The sequence below is a fragment of the Dipteris shenzhenensis genome, chromosome 11 (genome assembly GCF_047967505.1).
Source record: "Dipteris shenzhenensis isolate YYH24624 ecotype China chromosome 11, Dip_SZ_1.0, whole genome shotgun sequence".
Taxonomy (NCBI): Eukaryota; Viridiplantae; Streptophyta; class Polypodiopsida; order Gleicheniales; family Dipteridaceae; genus Dipteris; species Dipteris shenzhenensis.
This window is the reverse complement of record NC_141606.1, coordinates 27,949,499-27,976,324: the sequence shown is the minus strand read 5'-3', so window position 1 is coordinate 27,976,324 and position 26,826 is coordinate 27,949,499. Positions and strand designations below refer to the sequence as shown.

Sequence of the window (26,826 nt, the reverse complement as noted above, 5' to 3'; positions counted from 1 at the left end):
CTATGACTGTATATCTCTTTGTGGATGATTAAAAATTTCAATCAGTTAATCTCTCTTGTCTTCCTCCTTTCTTTTGCTTTAATGTTTGGGATTTTGTTTCAAAGAATTTTTAATTGCTGAAATTGGCTGTGTTATTCATAGGAAGGTAGCATCTAACAAATGATTACAAGGCCAACATGGTTTCTTTTCTGTCATGCTTGCAAATTTGTTGTCTAGAGCTTTGAAATGAAAGCCAAAATGTGTCCTTGTTTTAATAGCACCATGCGGTGTTTGGATGGCAGTACACCAGTAAGGTTATGTACTTGAAAAATGAAAATATTTGGGATGTACCGCCAGAGTTAGTGAACGATTTGCAACGGATGCTGAGCTTGGATGAACTCTTTCGGCCAAGTGCCTTGGATTTTACCGGTTAGTGCATAGTTTCACCTTGTCCTTGCAATGCTGCATTGCCTCGCTCTGAATTGCAAGTTATATCACACTTATCAACCAATTGATGTGCTCATGTCAACAGCACTCCATGTGCTCATGTCAACAGCACTCCAGTCACATATTTTAGCATGTTTAATATTGTTTTGTGGGGGCAAGTTACTTTTTAAAGAAAAGAAAATAGTTTCAAAGATGTCCGCATGATAATCATGGATCAATTCTTGTTGTGTGCTCCTATTGGATGCTGTTTATGGTTAGTTCTCTTGGATCAATATCCAAAAGTTGTCTTAAATATAATTGCAAGTGATATTTTTCTTGTGGCTTGCTATTACTCAAAATCTCATTCTTAAAAGGAAAAGGGGAATGGCTCTCCTTGAAGCATATGGAACAAGATGTTAGCTAAAATATATCAGGAAAATTGATAAATTTTGACCTTGACTTGATATTCCCATTCATCTTTACATCCTCCAAGCTTCTTGTCAAAAATAGTCAACACATATTCTTTATTCACCTCCCAAAAAGTTACCACCACTTTTAGGCTTGTATTTTATAAACCATTAGAGGTGATAGAAAATTTACTTGTTTTGTGGCTGTCTCAATGCAATTCTTGGCTAGGATCTCCCCTCGCCACTAAGAAAACTTCAATGAAAAACATGCTGATAAAGTATTCAACCATCCCCCGTAGTTTGGTTGCATTGCTTTATCAAGCAGCTCTTAAAGGGTTATTGATTTCTTTTCCATTGTTGTTTCTTTACGATGTGGCTATTGAAGATTGGCTTTTCATGAAGAAGCATGCTTTGAATTGATTTCATTTTTGCTCCTAGAAGAAGGTGTAGTCACCGAACTTTGTACGGAAGCCTTAGCTCTCCTTATACTACCCGTTGTTTTCCTATATTTGGAAAATAGCAATGCCCATGCCAATTTTAGGATGCCTATGGGTGGAAATTAGCGGAGGGATAAGGCCCCACATTTGTGCACGCCCATAGTTTTGACTATATGTAGGGACTTTAGGGGGATTTAGTTTGGGGTAAATGAAATGAAGCGAAATGAGAGATGGCTCTTTGGTAGACATTTTCATCTTAGAATATAAATGCCTTGGTTAGAATGATAGAAATGGTTAGAATAATTAGTCCTTGTGAGAGTGGTACTTCATCCTCTTTAGGATAGACTACATGTACACTTGCCCCTTGGGACATGGGCCATGCAAAATTTTGCTCCTTGGGGCAATGATTGTACATCACCAATGTTAAGTGTGTGTTGTACCTTGGTTACTCAGGCAGCGACGTTATGGCAAGATGGAAATTGTTCAAGCGCTATGCAATGTGGTTATTCCCAGATGCATCGTGAGTTGGCGTGTAATCTTTACTATATTGCGGATGGTAGATTTCTACAAGCTATGTGCTGAATTTTCTCAACTTGCGACATCTACTTGTAGGTCTTCATATCCTATTTTGGTTATTAAAAGATGTTAATAAGTCCCCTTCCTCCCTCCTGCCTGCCTACCCTCGTCCCTCTCTTCGCTTCCCTTTAGAAAGAACTCTCCCCCCCTTCGTGCTCGCTGTGTTCTCCTTGCTCCCCCTGCCTCACCAATTTTGCTCCCTCTTGCCGTGCTTGCCCTTGCTGCCCCCATCCTACTCGCTGCACTCCCCAGCCTTGCTCAACTGCGTCCCCTATCATACTTGCCCTGCTCCCCCCACCTTGCCTGATCTTCCCCTCACGCCTTAGCTCCCCTCCCCTTCTCCCCTCACTTCTGCCCCCTACCCCCTCTGCTTGTTTGCCCCACTTCCCCTTACCACAACTCTCACCCGTCCTGCTTGCCTGCTTTCCCGCCCCCTAAGCCCGCCCCTCGACCCACATTGACTTGCCACTTAGCCCACATTTCCCAGTCCTCATTATCATTGTAACTTGCTCACTGTGAGTTCGTAGTGATGCCTAGGGGAGAGTTCTATCTCCTAGGGGATGGAAGACCCTTGAGAGCAAGTGTAGAAATAGCAAGATCCCCTTGGGTGGGAGACCCAAGAGGCTCCACAATCTATGAATTGGTATAGGCTAGGCCATTGAACTGTGCTATGAGATGGAAGACTCTTGAGTGGATGATGGAATTGATTGTGCTAGATATGGATCTGGATCTGCTTCGAAAGGAGGGGATTTTGCTTATGGAGCTGATTAGGCTCCTTGAACGCTTGCATGAGGGATGCAATATTGGATGGGCCATGGTGGGTGACAATTAGACCCATCAACTGCTTCGATAATAACCACCATAGAAAAAATTTCACCTTATTTTGCCTCTTAACAAAAATTCACACGGGTGAAGACAGGAGCCGATACGATGTGCGATGGAGGGAGGGAGGGAGAGGCTAATGGAATACAGTGCTACCACTAGTCCCTCGTAGGGACAAAATACGACTTTGGAAAATATCCCGGCCATGCTCCCTCCGTTGCCAACTGCATCCCCCTTGTGATTGTTGTAGAATTCGAGATCCGTGAAGAATGCTCAAGTCTCATTGTAACTGCCAGGACTCCCTCGAACCTTCTTCAGATGTACAGGAACCTTATACCAATGTAACATGCGGGGACTTACTGCTGTGCCGTGTTCAAAAATCCAATGGGGCATGCGGTACTATCTAGTGAGCTGTGCGGAAGCGTACTGTATGTGTGTACATAGAGCTCAAGCACCAAGGACACATGAGATCTTTACTGTCCACGTGCTTTATTTATGATTTACAAATGCTGGCAAAAATGTCTAAATGACTGACTGTACATGACTACGAAACTGGATGCAAATCAATGTATCATGCTGCTGCTATACTGCCATAAAACTGAGCTGGCAACATGACCGTCTGATGTGGAAAACTGTATGCTGAACTAGACGACTGAGGGAGGACGATGATGGGCTGCTTTTGCTGCATCCATGGCTGCGAGATATGCTCAAGCTGATGTGCTTTCCACTGTCTGTGAACTGATGCTGCTGCGGCCAGAAAATGGAAAATGACATCAAGAAAGAGCATGAAATGGAGGCCACACGGGGCCATGTGAACATGCCAGAGAAGGGCAACTGGAAGGCTAAAAGTAGGGCCAGAAAAGGGCCAATCAGCCATCCAGTTGGCTGACCACACAGGTCGGCTGGTCGGTTGACACAGTCAGCTGACCAGGCCCTATATAAGGGGCCTCAGCCCCCCCATTTTGGGCATTCAGTCTTCATCCATCTCAGCCTGCAGCAGCATTAATTCACAGACAGCAGCAAGGCACATCAGATACAGCATATCCCGCAGCCATGAACACAGCAAAAGCAACCCATCATCGTCCTTCCTCGTTCAGCATACAATTTTCTGCATCAGATAGGGGAGTTTCCAGCTTAGTTTTACAGCAGATAGCAACAGCATGATACATTGATTTGTATGTCCAGTCTTGCAATCATATACAGTTAATCATTTAGGCATGTTTGCCAGCATTTGTAAATCATAAATAAAGCATGTGTACAGTAAAGTTCTCACGTTTCCTTGGCACTTCAGTTCTCTATTTGCATACATCTATGTACACACATACAGTATGCTTTCGCATTGCAGTAGATGGTCTTGCATGCCCCCACTGGATTTTCAAACACGGCATGGCAGGGGTGCACTTGACACAGGTGTACAAAGGTATAATAATGAAATCCTGCGTAAAGAAGGCATTCGAACAGAAAAAGAACTGTGTGGCCTTGTACGTGATTTGAGTGTGTAAACTTTGTGTAAAACTATCCACAGCTAGGTGACCTCTTCCTTTCAGATTGATCTCTATGCGTCTTTCACTCTGTGTGACACAATTCGTCTTGTTTCCTTCCAGCATTGAATTCAGTAATTTGTAAACATTGACAAAACAATTTGCCATGGCTTTGTTGGGAAGCAATCCGTATCAGAGTAATAAGGGCCAACCTGTGACTTTCCATGTGTAGCGATGGCTTCCAACAACCACAGGGAGGCGGAGAAAGGTGTCACCATATTGTATATTTGCTTCTTGCTGGCTGTCCTAACATATACACAGAATGGCCTTTTAGTTTATTATAGTTTTTGTCGGGCTTGGAATGCTGTAGTTGGTCTTTACTGCCCACGTCCTTTTGATAAGCCTGTACGGCTATGTTGGGAGTTTGTATTGGCTATTGTAGTGGAAGCCTGACTCCTGCGCGGATTCTGACATTCCAAGGAGGCATATGAATGCGTGTAGTCTTAGTTCCTTGAGTAGTCAATACCACACCTGGATACTATGGACTGTTGGGAAGCCTGTTGCTTAGCCAGGATACCATTGTATCACCCGATTAATCCATTACAAATTGCCAGAAACCAAATTATTTATGACAATATGCATTAAAATAGGTGCAACAAGAGTACCCTTATGGTGAATGCAGTCAGTTAGACTTGAGTTGAGATTTTGGGCATTGGTGCTGTGTTATTTCAGAGCCTGTGTTGGTAAAAGCCAGCATTTACAGCTGAAAAGCTAGGCGCAAGGGTTTGTAAATATGATTGAATAATAGTTTTACTTTGACTGTAGGATTGACGGGATGTATTGTAGATATGCATTTCTGTTAATGGTACAATGACTGATAATGCTAATGTGTGAAAACAGAACTCAGATCTTGCTTTAGACTGGAATTGCATATCTATAATGTGTTTTTTGTTAATCTTCTTTTAGTCTAGGTCTATGTTATGGTCATTATACATGTCTATTTCATAACATGTTGATGCTATATGCAGCTTCTCCATTTTTTCGAGATGATACGCGGCTGCGAGCTATTCGATTCTTGGACCACATGCTTGTATGCCTTGTTTTCTCTCTCATAGCAATTTAGTACATTTAAGCACAAATAATGGAAAAAGAGTACATCCTATTTAGAGTGGGTTGTTAGCTGGATGTGGGGGTAAAATGCTTTGTAAGTTAATCATACTTACTACGGAGAATCTATAACACGTGATGATGAACATTGAAAGTGAGCTTTGTAGGTTGTGCTCTTCAGAAATAGCATTGTGCGAAATCCCCAAATAAGCAAGCTTCGCAAACGTAGAGGCTGGCTACCATGTCATGTTTTATAAATAGCATGAACTGCTGATATTCAAGATTTTAGTTTTTTTATGTGAAGAGTATGATGTACCAAAGATTCGAGTGTATGGTGCTTTACTTGTGATGCATTTAGGTTATACAGCTGCATGTGTTTGATGAGCTTGGCCATCACCTTGTTCTTCTTGTTATAGATCTTGTATGGTTCACTTGTTGCAATAAAACTGCCCCTCGACATTTGCTTGACAATTGCATTGACTGAGAGATGGAGCCTATTCATGGAGCCTGCCCATCTAGCAGCATGATAGGAACATCTCCTTACCCAAGACAAGTAGTTTTATTAACAAGGTGAGCCTGCCTTCCTCTTTTCATGGGCTCTTTTTTTAGAACGAACTTGTGGGTGTTTATATGCTTCGATTTTGCACTTCGTTTACAATGTATGTGGCATCCTTTGCATTGGCTACCTTCGTTCGTGTTTTTGTTTTGTTTTGAGAGCCGGCTTTGCTGTGTAGGCACTTACACCCACCAAACATCTCATTAAGAACTCTTTCCCCCCACCTTATTTATTCGGCACCACCTCAAGTGTGGACCCTCTGAACCAAATGAAACTCAGAGAGAGGAGAAGATACCAGGACCTTGACAGAACCAGGCATGCGAGACTTGCCTTCGATCCCTAGGCCTCCAACTCACCACGCTATAACTCCATAAACTGGTGGGGGCTCGATCTAGAGCTGCCATACCCATACTGGGCGTGGCTTGCTTTTTTGAATGTAGGCTATGCAAGATTTCACATACTGTTACTCATTTGCCTCAAGTGGGTTCATTTTTCAACAAGAATGTCTCAAAATTGTGGATAGGCCAGTCAGCACCAAAATCACCGGCCGACACTCTATCTAGTAGCAAGTCCTATGCATTTATGAAGAAGCATGAATATGGCATAGTGCTTAGTGGTGAAGTAAATTTAGATAAGGGGTTTGGCCTTCACACCTTGAAAGTAGAAGCATATAGATTGTCACTCTAGCAAAGATATGTCACATTTCCTTCTCCTTATGGAGTAATGATATGCATAAACATTGTTGGATAACATGTTACCTCCTAGTCTAAGGTCTGGTGATTGAACTCAGTGTGTGCCTTGTAAATGAAGTGCCCTTATATAGCGCTTTGGTACTCTATTATCCTCTGTAAGTCCATGGGTGTGTACTGTGCAGAGATTATGGGAGTGATCTTGTACTCCTTTTCTCAAAGATCTAGGTTGTGATACTTTGTTCGGTTGGATGGTCCAATGTTTTAGAATCTTGTTACCTCTTTTTCCACATTTCATTTGCCAATATGAGCGTATCTTCCTTTATTGGGGGGTGTGGTGTATGCGATGCCATACATGAAGAGCTCTTGAGCTATGCTATGAATGCTAGAATGGTGATTGATGGTGGTCTATGGGTGGCCAATACAAAAGAGGCGTTCGAAAGAAGGTGGGCACAATAGAAAGGGCTTTCACATTCACTTTTTATTGGATTTACGAAAAGCACAAAACGGGCAACATTGGTGCACGCATACACACCTACATGCATGTGCACACATACAACGGTGCATGCATACATGTATGCATATACCTTTGTGTGTGTCCTTGCTTGCACGTGCTTCCATGTACGCGCGCATGTGTGTGCATGTGCATGTTCATGCATAGGTGACTCTGCCCTTCACCTTTGGAGTGCTGATAGAAATTTTGTACAAAGACCTTTTTATAAATGGATGCTCAAGTATGTGTTGGTGTGTCAATTTGTATGTGTGAGAGCATATAATTCGGTTCGCACACTTTAACGTAAGGTGCCATTCGAAGCGTTCAGGCATTTTGGAATGAGACCTCTAGCTTTCCAGCCCTTTTGGCCCTCTCTCTTCCCTCGCTTCCTTCCTCCTTTCCCCAAGCTGAAGGGAAGGGGACCAAAGCTAGGAAGAGAAAGAAAAAACGAAGAAAGTAGGTTGAACGGAACCGCAGAAGAAAGGCAAAGGCGAACGGAACCGCAGAAGAAAGGCAAAGGCGAAGGAGAAGGTGCGGGCAGAGAGTAAGGCTGCTTCCCAGGCGTAGGGTGTGCCCCTTGTGCACGCCCTCAGACATTAGAGGATGAGACTTTCTTCAACCTTCCGGAGGACCCATAGGGGACTGGTGCCCAGGGCATACATACACAAGGACAGCGGCAGGATGCGAGATCCTCCAAGGTTCCTGTGTTAGCTGTCCCATCTACCCCCACACCACCCGAGGTAGAGGCCCTCTGACCACAGCCGCCGGTGCAACAGAGGGACACTGGAGTTGCCTTAGGTTCAGTGACAGTCTCTTCTCGGCTAGCCGTCCTCCCCCGCCTGTTCTTTCCCCTCCGTCCACTCCTCTCCTGCCCTCACACCCCTCAATCCCTCCGTCCGCACCTCCCGCTGTAGCATCCGCCATTGCTAGCCTTTCCCTCTCCCCTTCCCCACCCCCTCCCGCTCCCCCTTTTGCTACAGCAGCCCCTCCCCCCTCCTCCGCCTCCTCGGCCCCCAGCTCCTCCAAGTCAAGAAGCTTGCCCTTGAGCCTACGAGCGGGAGTAAATCCGAGGCCTCCCTCCCCACCCTGCCCCCTCAGGCAGAGACTCCCCACCCCTAGCAGCTGACCAGATCCACCGAGGACGCAACCTCTTCAACCACGCACGGAACGGGTGGCCACTTCTTTCAGCCATTGGATTGGAGACCGTGCCTTGGACCACCTTTGCTGAGGCCCAAGGGAGTTCTGTAGACTGGGACCGTGGTACTATCTTGAGGTCCCGACACGTATCCTCTATCACTGGAGATGACCGTGCTGATTCTATAGTCCCTCAAAGGGGGCTCTATCAGTGTGCTTGGCTCTCATACCTGTCCATTCTGGGGAGTTCACTTCACCTCCACTGGAGAGGAACAATGGACCTGTCTCTGTTTGACTATATGGTGAGTGAGCAGATATACCGCATAATGGAGGAATGGATGGGCCCACAGGTGATCCGACTCGTGGCTCAACCATGGGGACTCTGCCATTTATCAGCTTGGCTTTTCCACATCGTGGCCAGGAGAGGGCTTGGCAATAGCCGTGATCTGCCTCAGAGGTGGAGATCACACATCCGACCTATTGGACGCTTTAGCTGTGTGCCCACAAGTTTGGGCTAGATATTTCCTTCATGATGCAATGGGCACGGAAGGTGGGCATTGGACCAGTCATGCCCCTAGTGCGCAAACACACAAATATGAACTACTCCTGGTCTGATCATGGAAACTGTGCACATTCCAGGTGACCATGGTCCAGCTCATGGGGAAGATGACATAGTGAACAAGGCTCGTCTGTGTGTGGGGAGCCAACCGCAATACTTGTTACTCCGGAAGGAGTTGCAGAGGGCAGTGGTGGGACGAGCAGTGGATTTCATTTTGGTTCAGGAGCATATGTTTTCAGCAGAAGATATGAGCTGCCGTTATCACTTGCTTATGGAGAGAGGCCCAGAGGTGTGGTCTCCCGCAGTAGACCGCAACAGAGGTGTCTATATTTCGGCGTTCCAGGCAGTAGCTCCCGAGGTGTATGATTAGGGGGAACTTATCACGGGTCGAGTAGTTTGGATGGGCCTCCGCATGGATGAGTCCTGGATTGGGATCTTGAACGTCTACACAACGTCTACACACTAGCCTACAGATAGCATCGACTAGCCCTTTGGAGATGCTTGACGGAGTGCCTCCCGGATGTAGACTCTTGGATTGTTGGGGGTGATTGCAACAATCTAGAGTTCGCCGAGGACAAGCAAGGAGGTGCTTCTTACTTAGAGATGCCGGCAGCAGAGAGGAGCATCTATGAGCAGTTCATCTTCGCAGTCAGTGGTGGAGACCCGTGGAGGGAGGCGGAGTTCACTTGGAAGCCTCCTCTTTTCCTTTGGATAGAGGAGACATGATGGGCTGTTGGAGCACTTGGACTGCTTCTATGTTGGGGACGGGGCGTTGCATAGAGGAGGCTTTACAGGGATCCTGGAAGGCACCACTTTATTGGGCCACTCCCCTGCGGTTCTGCACTTAGATCAGCACTGTAGAGGTCTCCCAAAGGGGGGTTTGCATCCCATATGAGCTCCTTCAGGACGAGGAGGTGCAACAGGAAGTTGTAGAGATCTAGTAGCGGCCAGAAGGAGGGGCTAGTGAGGGTTGGGCTGCTTGGGTGGCTGATGCGATTCAGAGAAGTAGCACAAAGTTACAATCACAGACCCTTAGACATAGGCATGCTCTTTAGGAGTAGGAGCCCTGCGACGAAACTTAGCTTCCGTTGAGAGACTAAGAGAGCAGGATCTAGGCTTTTAGTGGCTTAGCGATCGCTACGAGAGTACGAGGTTGGAGCTTCAGGCCACACAGGTCTGCAGAGTAGAGTTGTACCATTCCTCTCACATCAGGTGGGTTCACTAGGGGGATAGGATACCTAGACAATTCTTCCAGACCGCGGGGCCTCGACCAGCAGGGACTCGGCTCCAAAGATTGTGGGATGAGCATGGATGGATGCACTCAGACCCACATGATATCCTTGAGATGACCACGGATTTCTACCTACAGTTGTTCCAGTTAGAGGTGGAGACGCCCTCGGTCCTCTTAGCTAGGGAGGCAATCTGGGACCAAGTTCCTTTAGTGGTCCGATGAGTGTGAGTAGACAATTAGAGACAACGTTCACGGATGAGGAGCTGTGGGAGGCCCTTAAGCCCCTCCCCCTCCCCCTTCCCCTCCCCAGAAGTGCCCTGGGGAGGACGGTTTGACTCTCGTCTTCTTTCGAGTTTTTGGGAGCCTATTGTCACCCCGTTGAGGTAGGCCTGTTAGGAGATCTTCGACTCCAGCTCACCCCTCACTCTCTGAGCCGGGGTTGGATATGCTTGATCTTAGCCAAGGTCTTGAACTTGTTGTTGCGTTCTCATATCTCTGACATCATCCGTGATATTGAGACATGCTTTGTTCAGGAACGTAGCATCCTGGACAATATCTTCATCTTTTGGGAGGCCATAGATTGGGCCAGGGAGGAGTCACAGCCCCTAGCCAGCCTTCTCTAGATTCTAAGAAGGCTTATGGTAGGGTGGAGTGGTCCTTTCTAGAGGGCACTATGCGCCAATTGAGTTTCTCAAATCGGTGGAGCTGGGGGACTTCAGTACTATATGCAGGGAGCTCTAGCCAGATGCTCATTGGTGGCCACACTGGCAAGGCTTTCTCTCTTTGTGGTTTGGTACAACAGGGCTGTCCCCTTGCCCCCTTCCTCTTCCTCTTGGTAGCCGAGGTGCTTGGTTGTTTCCTATGATCCCAGGCTGCACGATTGAGAGGGATGAGACCTCCGATCCAGCAGGAGGAGGAGCTCTTGGATTTAGAGTCCGCTGATGACAGGGCACACTATGTGGAGGGGTTAGCATCGAGCTTAGAAGCAGGCAGAGGAGCTTTGGCCATCTATTGTGAGGCCTTTGGGGCTCGGATCAACTGGACCAAATCGATCGGCTTCGTCAGAGGGATGGAGGAGGTGCAGGAGGTTCAAGATTGGGGTGCAGCTTTTGGTTTTCAATGGATCCCATGGGAGCGGACGACGTGATATTTGCGTTGTCAGGTAGGGATCAACATTACAAGGGAGAAATAGATTGCACCGGTTTCGGAGAGCGTATGGTGGAAGCTTCTATATTGGAGCTTGGCGAAACTCTCTGAAGCAAGAAGGGTTCTTGTGGCCAACTAGGTTCTTTTAGGCACGGCTTGGTACATCACTTCCTATGGCGTTTTCATATGGGTGCATGGACAACTCAAATGCCTGGTGTGCAACTTCCTCTGGGCCGGTTCGGACGGCACAAGGAACACAGTGCTTGACATAGAGGTTAGCTGGTTTCAAAGCTCAGGTATTGGGGGGAGCATCAGGTATCTCAAGAGGTCCGATCTCGGTTTTGGACACAATTGTGGTCCAGCCTTCAATCTCAAAGATCTCGTATTTCTTGTGGTTCACTGCTCACCACGGGGGATTGCCTATAGGCCCTTGCTTAGAGCAGATGAGGGTGGATGGGCGGTCATAGTTGCACGGAGGGTGTCTTGGAGATGATTCCCACACTGCCTTTGGAGCTGCTAGAGCGCGTAGAGTATTTGGCTAGGCTCCCTTTGGATTGTGGCCCGTACGAATAGTATTCATCGAGACTTTCTGCGGCTTGTTTGATGGAGGGGGTTGTGCCTTCCACATTGATGAGGTCTCTCCTTCCACATGATACACACGGAGCATTCATCGGATCGAGATGCATGAGGCGGCTCCTCCCTCCCGACACGGTCCTCCCTCGACTCCCAAGGATGGGGTGTGGGAGACAGTGGTGGCGAGCATTATGGTGTGGAACATCTGGGTTGCATGCTGCAACCTCGTGATGGGAGGTCGTCGCGTTCCATCGGCGGCCACTCTGGTTCTATTTGGTAGGATATCATCTACACTTTGCATGCCATCTGGGAGCGCGATGCATCCGACTCTAGAGCAACCGTCGAAAGGCAGGAGCGTTTCTGCCAGGCATGGCCTGTAGGGTTTTCTACATTGTCATGCCGTCAAGGATTCATTGGTTGTATAGACCCCCCCCCCCCCCCCCCCCCCGGCGGTTGCTAACCCTTGCCCTAGAGTACCCTAGGCATTGAGCTGGGTTTCTGGGATGCAGGCTGGCTTGCACCAGGCTTGAGTGTTTCTCTTTTGGGTCGGCGCCTTCGGGACAGCTGACTTGTATGGTTTTTTTGTTTTCAAGCATAATAGAAAGCTTTTTTTTTCTGAAAAAAAACACGCAGCTTTGAAGCTCCACAATGGTGAGTGAAAGATCATGAGGGACTAGGTTTGTATTCATTGCATATGGAATAAATACTACGGCGTCTCTCTTAGCAAAGCTTTTTAATGAAACGGCTTGCACTTATTTTCCTCACACGTGGACCCTTACTGCCACCGCTCCCATTCCACAAGGCAGAGAATACCATGAGCTTAAAAAACTATAGGACCATTATGGTTGTGCATGTCATGTCCAAGATTTATGCATCAGTGCTTGACATAGAGGTTAGCTGGTTTGCAAAGCTCCAGGGACTCATGACATAGGGAAAGGCAGGATTCCGGGCTGTTTGCATGACTCTAGATTACATACACTCAGAGTTGTCACTGAGGAGGTCTGAGCACAGAGATAGAGGGCTTATTACTCCCTTGTGGAGTTGCGCAAGGCTTTTGACACATCACTAAGAGCTCGCCTCATTAGATGCTTCCAGGATGTGGGGTATGTGTTGTTGGAGCCGGATGAGAGTAGAACCATATCGTTTGCATACAGGAGGAGCTGAATCAAGGAGCCAGTAACAGAGCAATGCACCTCCCCTAGCGTTCGAATGAAAGTCTCAAGCTCGTCTATGTAAGGCTAAACAAAGTGATAACATACAACCCTATATGACCCTAATGGTGCTCATGATTTTCTCTACCCACCCTATACCCGTCTGAATGTAGTGAAGGCCAACATTGGGCCAAGTTAGTGAAGGTTAGGCTAATTCCTCTAGGGGATGTTCAGGCCTCATAAGTGATGGTAGCTTGAATGAAGAGAATGTGACTATTGTTTTATTAGCCTTCTCCTTTAGTGCTAGCCTTTGCCAAGCTCAAGTGTGCCCTTCATGTCTGGAGTGCTGATAGAATCCGGTACGAAGACCTTTTATAAATGGATGCTCGAGTATGTGTGGGTGTGTGGATTTGTATGTGTGAGAGCATATATTTATACTATGTTCTATACTATGCTTGAGTGGCCGTAAATGTTTGCAATTTACAGACATGGCAATTTAAGAGCCTGAATTTTTTTCAGGCTCCTTAAGTATATATATGAAGGTAAGATTAACTATCAGAGTGTGGTTCTTCCAGGAAAGAGACAACATGCAGAAATCAGACTTTCTGAAAGCATTGGCAGAAATGTGGAAAAATTTTGATGCTCGTGTGCTTCGATACAAGGTAAAGTGCGGCATTTATGGCAATTGGTTTCCTGCATCAAATATTTGTGTTGCTTTTATCGGCTGCTTGAAGAAACACTGATTTATTTAGCACCCCTATGACCGCCAGTCTTAACAGACCCTTTTGACACCATTGGTAAGTAGAGGGGAGAGGTCTATGATGTGACTGTCTTAAAATCTTATATCCTTTATTTAGGAAGATACATGCCATTTGCAGTATGCATATTCTGATGAACTCTAGCATGATAAACTTGTCTTGGCTGTTGATTGTGATTTCTGCTGTCATCAAGTAGGTCTTGCCACCCCTGTGTGCTGAACTTCGGAATGTTGTTATGCAACCAATGGTCTTACCAATGGTGCTGACTATTGCAGAGGCACAGGTATGGAAACTTTGCATCTCTCAAAGATTCACAGTATGAAAGTGTAGCGATTTCCTCAATATTGATCGTTTACTACCTTTTGCAGGAAAAGTCTGATTTTCAGTCATCCACCTTTCCTGCACTTGTCCCTGTTTTGAGTTCTGCCACAGGAGATAGCCTTTTGCTACTTTTAAAACATGCTGCATTGCTCATCAATAAGGTACCTAGAATATTGTTGACCTGTTTTCCGCTTTTCTAACGGCTCCTAGCATTTTTCAAATTCTGAAGTTTTACTTGCAAGTGCTGCTTAGACATGCGTAAGATGTGTGGTGATTACTTAAGTCATCAAGGACTCAAACACGTTTGATTACATTTCAACGTTTCTCTCAATCTCATTTTAGTGTCTAGAGGGGAGTGACATGTGTGTTTCACAAATTGACAGCGTCAAAGTTTGGAAGAATTTGTATGGTTCCTCGCCAATCCTCGTGCCCTTTTTTAATAAGCTCATATGAAAACTTAAAGAGCTATTGTGTCTGCAGGTGAGTCCAGATCAGCTGGTAGCCAATGTAGTTCCAATGCTTGTTCGCGCGTATGATGATATGGACGCACGGATGCAGGAGGAAGTTTTACGTTGCACTTTAACAGTAGCAAAGCAATTGGATTTCCAGGTTTCATGTTCTATCTGCTAGTCAAGCATACAGCATATGCATAGCATGTTTTGTACTTTTGCATCTGTGAGACCTTTAATGCATTGTGCTGCTGGACAACAAATTTTTTTTTTTTTCTAGCTCTTTTTTGAATGCTTACTTATTTGCAGGTTGTAAGGCAGGCTATATTACCTCGTCTACATAACCTTGCTCTGAAAACTACAGTTGCCGCGGTAAGTGAAACCATAATTCAAGGATGAAATATAAAGCTTTAAGAAAATCTGTACTTAATAATAACTATCTTGAAAGATTTAATCGTTGCTTCAAAGCACAGCCTCCCCTAGTAAGCTGTATACTTCTTGCATCTTGATGCAATATGCACATTACCATGAAGCACTTTTTTGTGCAAAATAGATCCTTTTTATCGTGTGAATGGGGAGACAAATTTTTCAAAGCGAATTAAATGACTAAGAAACCATATGATTTGCCCAGCAAGATAACATGAATGATACAGCATATAATAGAGGCTCAATTGATACGCCGGTGGCTAGAAAAGAGTGAATTTGGCTGAAATGTATATCCTATGTTGAAATTAAGTAGTCTTGCATTAGTTTAATAAAAAATGCATGGCATTAATCCTCATCTGATTGTGATGAGCAATTATAGCAGTACCAAAAACCATGAAAAATGTCATTGACACACCCAAATTGCAGTTAGTGTCTCTCCATGAAGGATTAGGCCTATCCATAATTTTAGTATCGTTTTATCCAACACAAGCGACAAGCTTTATTGTTTCCAATCCACATAGATAGAGCCAGACATGAGATGCTCGTGTGCTCTGATAGATTTGTTCTGTCTTCACTGAATTCATTATATCTTGCTTTACACGGCCCTCCCCTCCCCAGGATCAGTTTCATTGACAATACATGACACCTAGATGCCCTTGAGAGGAGAGATCGTCTGTCACACTACACTGGCATTTCCCCTATTTCTTAGAGTTGGGTTGTCTCTACTTGGTGGAGTGATTCTTATGGTACTGCACTTCTAGGTTCTTCTTTGTTACATTTAAGTCTCCCCATGCTTTATAATGACATTGTGTTTTTTTGTTGTCTTAGCAAGTTTTTTTGTTGTTTCGGTTAACAATGAGACAAGCAAAACGAACAGCCAACAAGATGGAAACATGGCACGCTCCAAGAAGAAGGTTTTCACTATTATGATGCTTGCAACCAGCACAGAAGGATCACTGTACAAATAGCTGGCTAGTCTAGGCACATAGCTGAGATCATATGAATTTGTTACATCAGCACCTATGCCTACACCATTCTGCAAAACATATCCAATGAATATGCAGATTTTTAAATTACAACAAGAAGTTAAGGAACTGCAAATGATACTTTTAAAGGTGGAGTCATTGATAAGCCATTTGGATGGCAGGGGTAGGGATGAGGTATTAGAGGAGGTATTGAGAAACCCCTTTAGGCTTACCACAACTCATCTCTACTGTAAGTGAGATGAGCAATTATAGCAGTACCAAAAACCATGAAAAATGTCATTGACACACCCAAATTGCAGTTAGTGTCTCTCCATGAAGGATTAGGCCTATCCATAATTTTAGTATCGTTTTATCCAACACAAGCGACAAGCTTTATTGTTTCCAATCCACATAGATAGAGCTAGACATGAGATGCTCGTGTGCTCTGATAGATTTGTTCTGTCTTCACTGAATTCATTATATCTTGCTTTACACGGCCCTCCCCTCCCCAGGATCAGTTTCATTGACAATACGTGACACCTAGATGCCCTTGAGAGGAGAGATCGTCTGTCACACTACACTGGCATTTCCCCTATTTCTTAGAGTTGGGTTGTCTCTACTTGGTGGAGTGATTCTTATGGTACTGCACTTCTAGGTTCTTCTTTGTTACATTTAAGTCTCCCCATGCTTTATAATGACATTGTGTTTTTTTGTTGTCTTAGCAAGTTTTTTTGTTGTTTCGGTTAACAATGAGACAAGCAAAACGAACAGCCAACAAGATGGAAACATGGCACGCTCCAAGAAGAAGGTTTTCACTATTATGATGCTTGCAACCAGCACAGAAGGATCACTGTACAAATAGCTGGCTAGTCTAGGCACATAGCTGAGATCATATGAATTTGTTACATCAGCACCTATGCCTACACCATTCTGCAAAACATATCCAATGAATATGCAGATTTTTAAATTACAACAAGAAGTCAAGGAACTGAAAACGATACTTTTAAAGGTGGAGTCATTGATAAGCCATTTGGATGGCAGGGGTAGGGATGAGGTATTAGAGGAGGTATTGAGAAACCCCTTTAGGCTTACCACAACTCATCTCTACTGTAAGTGAGATGAGCAATTATAGCAGTACCAAAAACCATGAAAAATGTCATTGACACACCCAATTTGCAGTTAGTGTCTCTCCATGAAGGATTAGGCCTATCCATAATTTTAGTATCGTTTTATCCAACACAAGCGACAAGCTTTATTGTTTCCAATCCACATAGATAGAGCCAGACATGAGATGCTCGTGTGCTCTGATAGATTTGTTCTGTCTTCACTGAATTCATTATATCTTGCTTTACACGGCCCTCCCCTCCCCAGGATCAGTTTCATTGACAATACATGACACCTAGATGCCCTTGAGAGGAGAGATCGTCTGTCACACTACACTGGCATTTCCCCTATTTCTTAGAGTTGGGTTGTCTCTACTTGGTGGAGTGATTCTTATGGTACTGCACTTCTAGGTTCTTCTTTGTTACATTTAAGTCTCCCCATGCTTTATAATGACATTGTGTTTTTTTGTTGTCTTAGCAAGTTTTTTTGTTGTTTCGGTTAACAATGAGACAAGCAAAACGAACAGCCAACAAGATGGAAACATGGCACGCTCCAAGAAGAAGGTTTTCACTATTATGATGCTTGCAACCAGCACAGAAGGATCACTGTACAAATAGCTGGCTAGTCTAGGCACATAGCTGAGATCATATGAATTTGTTACATCAGCACCTATGCCTACACCATTCTGCAAAACATATCCAATGAATATGCAGATTTTTAAATTACAACAAGAAGTCAGGGAACTGAAAACGATACTTTTAAAGGTGGAGTCATTGATAAGCCATTTGGATGGCAGGGGTAGGGATGAGGTATTAGAGGAGGTATTGAGAAACCCCTTTAGGCTTACCACAACTCATCTCTACTGTAAGTGAGATGAGCAATTATAGCAGTACCAAAAACCATGAAAAATGTCATTGACACACCCAAATTGCAGTTAGTGTCTCTCCATGAAGGATTAGGCCTATCCATAATTTTAGTATCGTTTTATCCAACACAAGCGACAAGCTTTATTGTTTCCAATCCACATAGATAGAGCCAGACATGAGATGCTCGTGTGCTCTGATAGATTTGTTATGTCTTCAGTGAATTCATTATATCTTGCTTTACACGGCCCTCCCCTCCCCAGGATCAGTTTCATTGACAATACATGACACCTAGATGCCTTTGAGAGGAGAGATCGTCTGTCACACTACACTGGCATTTCCCCTATTTCTTAGAGTTGGGTTGTCTCTACTTGGTGGAGTGATTCTTATGGTACTGCACTTCTAGGTTCTTCTTTGTTACATTTAAGTCTCCCCATGCTTTATAATGACATTGTATTTTTTTGTTGTCTTAGCAAGTTTTTTTGTGAGACAAGGAAAACGAACAGCCAACAAGATGGAAACATGGCACGCTCCAAGAAGAAGGTTTTCACTATTATGATGCTTGCAACCAGCACAGAAGGATCACTGTACAAATAGCTGGCTAGTCTAGGCACATAGCTGAGATCATATGAATTTGTTACATCAGCACCTATGCCTACACCATTCTGCAAAACATATCCAATGAATATGCAGATTTTTAAATTACAACAAGAAGTCAAGGAACTGAAAACGATACTTTTAAAGGTGGAGTCATTGATAAGCCATTTGGATGGCAGGGGTAGGGATGAGGTATTAGAGGAGGTATTGAGAAACCCCTTTAGGCTTACCACAACTCATCTCTACTGTAAGTGAGATGAGCAATTATAGCAGTACCAAAAACCATGAAAAATGTCATCGACACACCCAAATTGCAGTTAGTGTCTCTCCATGAAGGATTAGGCCTATCCATAATTTTAGTATCGTTTTATCCAACACAAGCGACAAGCTTTATTGTTTCCAATCCACATAGATAGAGCCAGACATGAGATGCTCGTGTGCTCTGATAGATTTGTTCTGTCTTCACTGAATTCATTATATCTTGCTTTACACGGCCCTCCCCTCCCCAGGATCAGTTTCATTTACAATACGTGACACCTAGATGCCCTTGAGAGGAGAGATCGTCTGTCACACTACACTGGCATTTCCCCTATTTCTTAGAGTTGGGTTGTCTCTACTTGGTGGAGTGATTCTTATGGTACTGCACTTCTAGGTTCTTCTTTGTTACATGTAAGTCTCCCCATGCTTTATAATGACATTGTGTTTTTTTGTTGTCTTAGCAAGTTTTTTTGTTGTTTCGGTTAACAATGAGACAAGCAAAACGAACAGCCAACAAGATGGAAACATGGCACGCTCCAAGAAGAAGGTTTTCACTATTATGATGCTTGCAACCAGCACAGAAGGATCACTGTACAAATAGCTGGCTAGTCTAGGCACATAGCTGAGATCATATGAATTTGTTATATCAGCACCTATGCCTACACCATTCTGCAAAACATATCCAATGAATATGCAGATTTTTAAATTACAACAAGAAGTCAAGGAACTGAAAACGATACTTTTAAAGGTGGAGTCATTGATAAGCCATTTGGATGGCAGGGGTAGGGATGAGGTATTAGAGGAGGTATTGAGAAACCCCTTTAGGCTTACCACAACTCATCTCTACTGTAAGTGAGATGAGCAATTATAGCAGTACCAAAAACCATGAAAAATGTCATTGACACACCCAAATTGCAGTTAGTGTCTCTCCATGAAGGATTAGGCCTATCCATAATTTTAGTATCGTTTTATCCAACACAAGCGACAAGCTTTATTGTTTCCAATCCACATAGATAGAGCCAGACATGAGATGCTCGTGTGCTCTGATAGATTTGTTCTGTCTTCACTGAATTCATTATATCTTGCTTTACACGGCCCTCCCCTCCCCAGGATCAGTTTCATTGACAATACATGACACCTAGATGCCCTTGAGAGGAGAGATCGTCTGTCACACTACACTGGCATTTCCCCTATTTCTTAGAGTTGGGTTGTCTCTACTTGGTGGAGTGATTCTTATGGTACTGCACTTCTAGGTTCTTCTTTGTTACATTTAAGTCTCCCCATGCTTTATAATGACATTGTGTTTTTTTGTTGTCTTAGCAAGTTTTTTTGTGAGACAAGGAAAACGAACAGCCAACAAGATGGAAACATGGCACGCTCCAAGAAGAAGGTTTTCACTATTATGATGCTTGCAACCAGCACAGAAGGATCACTGTACAAATAGCTGGCTAGTCTAGGCACATAGCTGAGATCATATGAATTTGTTACATCAGCACCTATGCCTACACCATTCTGCAAAACATATCCAATGAATATGCAGATTTTTAAATTACAACAAGAAGTCAAGGAACTGAAAACGATACTTTTAAAGGTGGAGTCATTGATAAGCCATTTGGATGGCAGGGGTAGGGATGAGGTATTAGAGGAGGTATTGAGAAACCCCTTTAGGCTTACCACAACTCATCTCTACTGTAAGTGAGATGAGCAATTATAGCAGTACCAAAAACCATGAAAAATGTCATTGACACACCCAAATTGCAGTTAGTGTCTCTCCATGAAGGATTAGGCCTATCCATAATTTTAGTATCGTTTTATCCAACACAAGCGGCAAGCTTTATTGTTTCCAATCCACATAGATAGAGCCAGACATGAGATGCTCGTGTGCTCTGATAGATTTGTTCTGTCTTCACTGAATTCATTATATCTTGCTTTACACGGCCCTCCCCTCCCCAGGATCAGTTTCATTGACAATACATGACACCTAGATGCCCTTGAGAGGAGAGATCGTCTGTCACACTACACTGGCATTTCCCCTATTTCTTAGAGTTGGGTTGTCTCTACTTGGTGGAGTGATTCTTATGGTACTGCACTTCTAGGTTCTTCTTTGTTACATTTAAGTCTCCCCATGCTTTATAATGACATTGTGTTTTTTTGTTGTCTTAGCAAGTTTTTTTGTTGTTTCGGTTAACAATGAGACAAGCAAAACGAACAGCCAACAAGATGGAAACATGGCACGCTCCAAGAAGAAGGTTTTCACTATTATGATGCTTGCAACCAGCACAGAAGGATCACTGTACAAATAGCTGGCTAGTCTAGGCACATAGCTGAGATCATATGAATTTGTTACATCAGCACCTATGCCTACACCATTCTGCAAAACATATCCAATGAATATGCAGATTTTTAAATTACAACAAGAAGTCACGGAACTGAAAACGATACTTTTAAAGGTGGAGTCATTGATAAGCCATTTGGATGGCAGGGGTAGGGATGAGGTATAAGAGGAGGTATTGAGAAACCCCTTTAGGCTTACCACAACTCATCTCCTCCTATCTCGAAGACGGATAAGATAGGAGGAGAGATGAACATCAAGATACAAGAACACAAGGACAAAGAAGAGAATATTGAAGTTTTTGAAGGAGACTTTTACTTTGCCTTTGCAGTGCATTTAGGAGGCAATGCCAGCAGATATTGATTTGGCCATGGGAGTAAGCTGGTGCGTAGCAAAGACGAACTCTCAGCCAAGATTTGAAGGCCCAAGAGGAGAAGATAAGGGTTCTCAAACTCAAAGATACTAGGATATGGAAAGTAAAGGAGCTTACAGCCAACTCATACAAAATACGGAGCTTGATGAAGTGAGAGGCCAGGAAGAATGGCAAGTGGGCAGTTTACAGGGAGGCAAAGCACTTATTCATGATTTCAAGTCTAAATCCAAAGACCGTAGTCTAAAAATGATGTACCCTCCTAGAGTTTGCCATGTAAATCTGATAGGCATGGATAATAGGAATCTTTTAATGGTTTCTGTTGATCGCAAGAGATGTTTCATGGACTCTCATTGGGGGGATTCAATGTTATAGATCCCACTGCACTGATCAAAAACCCCTTTTGGGGCTGAAGGACCATGAGCGTGACCTCCAATGGTAGAGGGTATGAGTCCGGATATCCAAATAGTTCCAGGGTCCTAACCTCCAAAAGTCCGGCGGTAAGGGATGCCGAGGTTGGAAGTTGGGAGCTGCTGGCCGGGAAGACAAGCCTCATCCCTCAGGATCCCTCTTTGAGCGGACTTGCTACTGCGACGAGGAAGCAGAAGGAGGTGTCGTCGTTCCCTTGCCTGATGGCAGGGGTGTCGAAGCGGAAGAAGGTGCTACTAAAGCGGAGAGGGGGGCGGCGGGAGAGTGAGAGGTAGGGACGCGGGGGACGGAGGGCAGGGGGCGGGTGGTGAGAGTGGGTTGTAGGGGGGGGGGGCGGGGGAACCCGGGAAGTGAAGAGGAGGAGGGGGAGGGGGGGGGAGGAGGGAAAAGGGCAACCATAGGCCCCCCCTGCTGATCAGGCTCGTCGGGGCTCTGGATCAGCTCCTCCACGGTCCTCGTCGGGCTAGCGTCTGCGGCTTCTGGGACAGTGGCCTTTGCTGCTGGGGGAGGTGGCTCCTGTTGTTCCTCTTTCGAGGCCTCTCGGTCAACCCTGTCCCTCTCCCTGCGGTTGGCCTTCTGTCTGCGGCATTTACGGGCTTGCTTGCTTGATTTCTTTTTCTTTTTAACCTGTGTCCAGCTCCCTTTCGAGGGGGTAACCCATGGGGTCTGAGACTCCTGTTGCTCCTGCCTGAGAGGGCGCTGAACTCGGGCCTGCCGACTCTGCCTACTCTGTGGGGGGGGACGCACGAGGGAGGCCACGGGGGCAATCTCTGGCGAGGTGACCCATCTGTCTGCATCGAAGACACTGGCCTGGTAACCTGGAGATCTCCACCCTCTGGCGAAGTGTGCCCCCTTCCAAGGTCTCGAGAAGGATTAGCTCTGGAAGGGACTCTGGGCTCTCCACCACCAGTCTGATTCTGGGGACTCCATCATCTGCTAGAATGGAGGCGGCCGTCTCTGGCAGGGACTCGAGCGCTGTGCCAAATGCCCGATGGAAGGGAGGATGGCTCGATACTCCTTGGGGAGCCCTGGGAAGCGGAGTGTAACCGAAAACCGTGGAACATGGTGTGTCGTATCCATGTCCTCCACTGTGAACCCATGATACCAAGGAAAGAGGTAGACAAGGTGCGGGCCAAGGAGTATGGGGCTTTGCTCCAAAAGTGGCGAGGTGGTATCAGGGGAGCTCAGCTGGATGAGGAAAACGCCTCGTCCATAGATGGTGACCTCCTGGATGTGGTCGCCCTCTAATGCCAAGCTCGCTTGGATCCACTCCTGCACCTGTCTCCGTGGAGGCGTGAGGTCCACAATTCTGCCCACAAGCGCCTTGTCCTAGAGGGACTGAACTGCCTGTTGTACCTGTTGCTTGTCAGCTGGCGAAATAAGAACCTTAACGGCTGTGGGGGTCGAGGGTGGCACATTGACCCTTCCAGTATTTCAGGGCAGGATGCCTCTAGATGGCGCCTTTGGCTGTGGGAGGGTAGACCCCTGAGGGAGGTCCAGTGGGATCCGGGAGAGTGGTTCTGGCCCTCCAGGGGCGGCCTAGGTGAGCAGGTGGATGAGGTGCCCTTCTTTTCCTACACCACACGGATTGGCAGGAGGCTTCAGATGGACTCGTTGAGGTGTACCCCTTCGAGGGAGAGACATTGGGTGACCTAGAGAGTGCCCCGGGATGTGCGTTCTAGGTTCTGGACACGGTTGTGGTCCAGCTTGCGGTCGAGGAAGATCTCTTACTTCTTCTAGCTGGCCGCCCACGAAGGCTTGTCCATCGGACCATGGTTGGAGCAGATGCGAGTGGACGGGCAGTGCCATTGTTGCTCCGATGGTGCCTTGGAGACTATCCCGCATTGCCTCTGGAGCTGTTGTAGTGCAGCGAGGATCTGGATGGGAGACCTCAGGATCATGACACGTATGCAGAGTCTTCATAGAGACTACACCTAGAGATGGTGGCTTGGTTGATAGAGGGAGGACACGCGTTTCAGATTAATGAGATCTCCCTAGCCTACCGGATACAGGGTCAGAGCATCCAGAGGATCGCACTCCACGAGGCAGTCCCCCCTGACAGTCTAGCTCGTCCTCCTCCTAAGGAGGACAGTGTTTGGGAGGTGGTAGCCAGCATCATGGCTTGGAACATTTGGGTGGCTCGCTGCAGTCTTGTGATGTGTGAGCACCCGGTTCCACCCACGGCTACCCTAGTTGCCACATGGTAGGATATCATTTACAGTCTACGGTCCACCTGGGAGCGCAGGACTCTAGGCTCCAGGGCGATTATCAAGAGGCACGCTCGTTTCTGCAAGGCTTGGCCTGCAGGTGTTTTCTACATCTTCACTCCGCGAGGGATTCGTTGGCTGTATAGTCCCCCCACTTGGCTGTTAGCCCCAGTTCTAGAGATCCCCTAGGCAGTGAGCTGGGTTTCTCTGGAACAGGGCGGTTTTGCTTTCAGCCTTTTTCGGTTTTTTTCCATACTCAGCTTCTTCGGGGCTGTTGTCTTGTATGGAAATCTTTCAAGCATTAATAGAAGGTTCCTTTCTTTGGGGGCAAAAAAAAAAAAGGAGGTGGTTTTATCTAAGTGACAAAACCAGACTAACGCACTAACTGTGGTTAGGGGGGGAAACCTCTACTGAGGGAAAAGTGCCCCTAACTCACTTATGGATTACATTGGTCAGTGCCTAGAATATGCCAATAATTCTAACAACGCACTCAGCATTTGGACCTCCTTTATGAGGCTGATTCTTCACTTGTTATGCCTGGATTCACTTATAGTGACTGGGCTGGCTGTTCGGACACCTGTGTGTCACATAGTGGCAACTGTTTCATGCTTGGTACTTCATGTATTTCTTGGTTCTGCAAGAAGCAGAGTACAGTTGCTACTTCTACCTGTGAAGCCGAGTATAGAGCAGCTTTTACTTCTACAATGGAGTGTGTTTTGCTTCAGAAGTTACTTACAAAACTTTATGCATGTCAGACTGCGATAGTCAGAGTGCTTTGGCTGTTGCACGGAATCCTGTTTTCCATGCTCGCACAAAGCATATTGAGGTTTACTATCACTATGTCAGAGAGAGATTATCAACAGGTCATATTCAGTTGTCTTATGTTCCCACTGAAGACAACTTGGCAGATCTTTTTATGAAGGCTCTACCTTGACCTAAGTTTTAAGCTTTCGGCAAGCTTTAAACTTACTACCTTTTGTGACTTGATGTGTTGTACTCTGTACAATCATAGGTTGCTATATCCCTACAGGATGAACATGTGCAACCGTGACATTAGATATTCAGGTATCCTGAGTCATGTCCAGGATACTTGCCCAAACCATGGAGGGGGGTTTGTAGGCCATTCTATGGGCTATCCATAGGTGCCGCTAATTCCTTGGTATGTGCCTTGTAGGCCTAGTTACAGTCAGTTAGATCTGTTGGTGTAGTTAGTACATGTACCACCTTGTTTTTAAAATCCATACAAACTCGGATTTTTCCATTCTTCTTTTGTGCGACAATGATGGGGGATACCAAATTCGTGTTCTCAATTAGATATATGAATGCAATGTCCTCAAGCTTGTCGAGCTCATCTCTGACTAATTTGGCATATTTTGGATTCATGTCGAAAGCTTTTTGACGCACAGGCTGGGCATTCTCGTCCAAGGGAATCATATGCGTAATGATTTCAGGGGCAGCTCAACAATGTTCTCGGGAAAGCAAACGAACAAGTGTAATCTCAGAAAGTGTTGAAGAGCAGCAGCAAGCAGTTCTCAGCCTCCTCTCGAAGCCCATGTCAAGCCTGATATGCCTCACTTGATGATCATGTTGTTGAATATGCAGTTGCAGAGGAGAGGGCTGTCATTAGACAGCATAAAATAGTACCCAGATGGATGTTCGATACCCGCAGGGACAACAAGCAAGCTGAACCATTGGCTGTCCGTACTAGAGGTGCACAAAGACAGATGCATGGCAATTTTTTGGATGTTGCATTGATTACTGAAGCCTGCAATTGGGAACCTTTATGCCATAAGGATGCATTTGAAAGCAAAGAGTGGATGACTGCTATAAAAGATGAAATGGATTCCATTCACCAAAACGGCATATGGGAGTTGTTTGACTTGCTCTTGGCAAGTTTGCCATTGGCACAAAGTGGGTTTACAACTCAAAGCGAAAGGTGATGGCAACGTAGACCTACAAAGTCCGTCTTGTTGCAAGGGCTGTGCTTAGCAACAAGGCATTGACTTGAGGAAACTTTTGCCCCCACTTCACGCATCACTACCATTCAGGTGTGTCATAACTATTTGCAGCCCACAGGCATTGGGAGGTTCATCAACTTGACATTAAGATTGCCTTTCTTCAGGTGATTTGCTTGAGAAAGTCTATGTCAGACAACCTCCGTTTTGAGGTTAAGGGGTCTGAAAATAGGGTATGCTGGTTGTGTAAATCCCTTTATGGTTTGAAGTAGGCACCCCTGGGCATGGTATGCCATAATACACTCATATTTGATATGCCTTGGTTTTCAGAACAGCCCTACAGAAGCAACAGTTTATGTCCGGAAGTGTGGGGCAGATTTGCTCCTATTGATTCTTTATGTGGATGACATGCATATCATTGGGCCAGATACTCAGCGAATTGCGGCCTTCAAGGCTGATTTGCAGAAGTCTTTTGCCATGCCACATATGGGCCAGTTGCATTATTATCTTGGCATCTAGTTTGCTCATTTGGAGAGGAGGGGGCATTATGATGAGTGAGTCTGAGTACATTGGACAGCTCTTGCATCGCTTTCAGGTCGAGGATTGTAAGCCAGTTTCGACGCCTTTGGAGCCTGGCTTTCTTTTCTCCTCTGACGATGGGAGTAGTGCATTTCATTCCACTCTTTATCAGCAGGCTGTTGGCTGCCTAATCTATTTGTGTCAGACTAGGCCTGGTCTACGATATGCAGTTTCCCAGTTAAGCAGGTTCATGCACAAACCCTACACAACATTGGCAGGCAGTGAAATTTGTCTTCTGATATGTGAAAGGTGTGCAGCATTGGGCCCTCTCTATGATGATAAATCTTCACGGTTCATGCATGCTTTTATGGACGGTGACCGGGCTGGTTGTTACGACGCGAGGATATCACTTAGTGGCAACTGTTTCATGCTTGGCGCGTCTTGCTTTCCTGGTTCAGCAAGAAGCAGCCTATAGTTGCTCCTTCTAGTTGTGAGGCTGAGTAGAG

General features: G+C 45.5%; 1 protein-coding gene across 1 annotated transcript in view; it reads left to right on the top strand.

The window, feature by feature from the left end:
- The first annotated feature begins 286 nt into the window (after positions 1 to 286).
- LOC147896856 (SCY1-like protein 2 A) overlaps positions 287 to 26,826 on the top strand; it is a 49,866-nt gene continuing 23,326 nt past the window's right edge. The window contains exons 1-7 of the mRNA XM_087381060.1: positions 287 to 408; positions 5,157 to 5,218; positions 13,343 to 13,429; positions 13,722 to 13,808; positions 13,894 to 14,007; positions 14,327 to 14,455; positions 14,605 to 14,667. Of these exons, the coding sequence (XP_087237186.1) occupies positions 297 to 408; positions 5,157 to 5,218; positions 13,343 to 13,429; positions 13,722 to 13,808; positions 13,894 to 14,007; positions 14,327 to 14,455; positions 14,605 to 14,667 (654 nt within the window). The 5' untranslated portion in view covers positions 287 to 296. The remainder of the gene's footprint in view (positions 409 to 5,156; positions 5,219 to 13,342; positions 13,430 to 13,721; positions 13,809 to 13,893; positions 14,008 to 14,326; positions 14,456 to 14,604; positions 14,668 to 26,826) is intronic.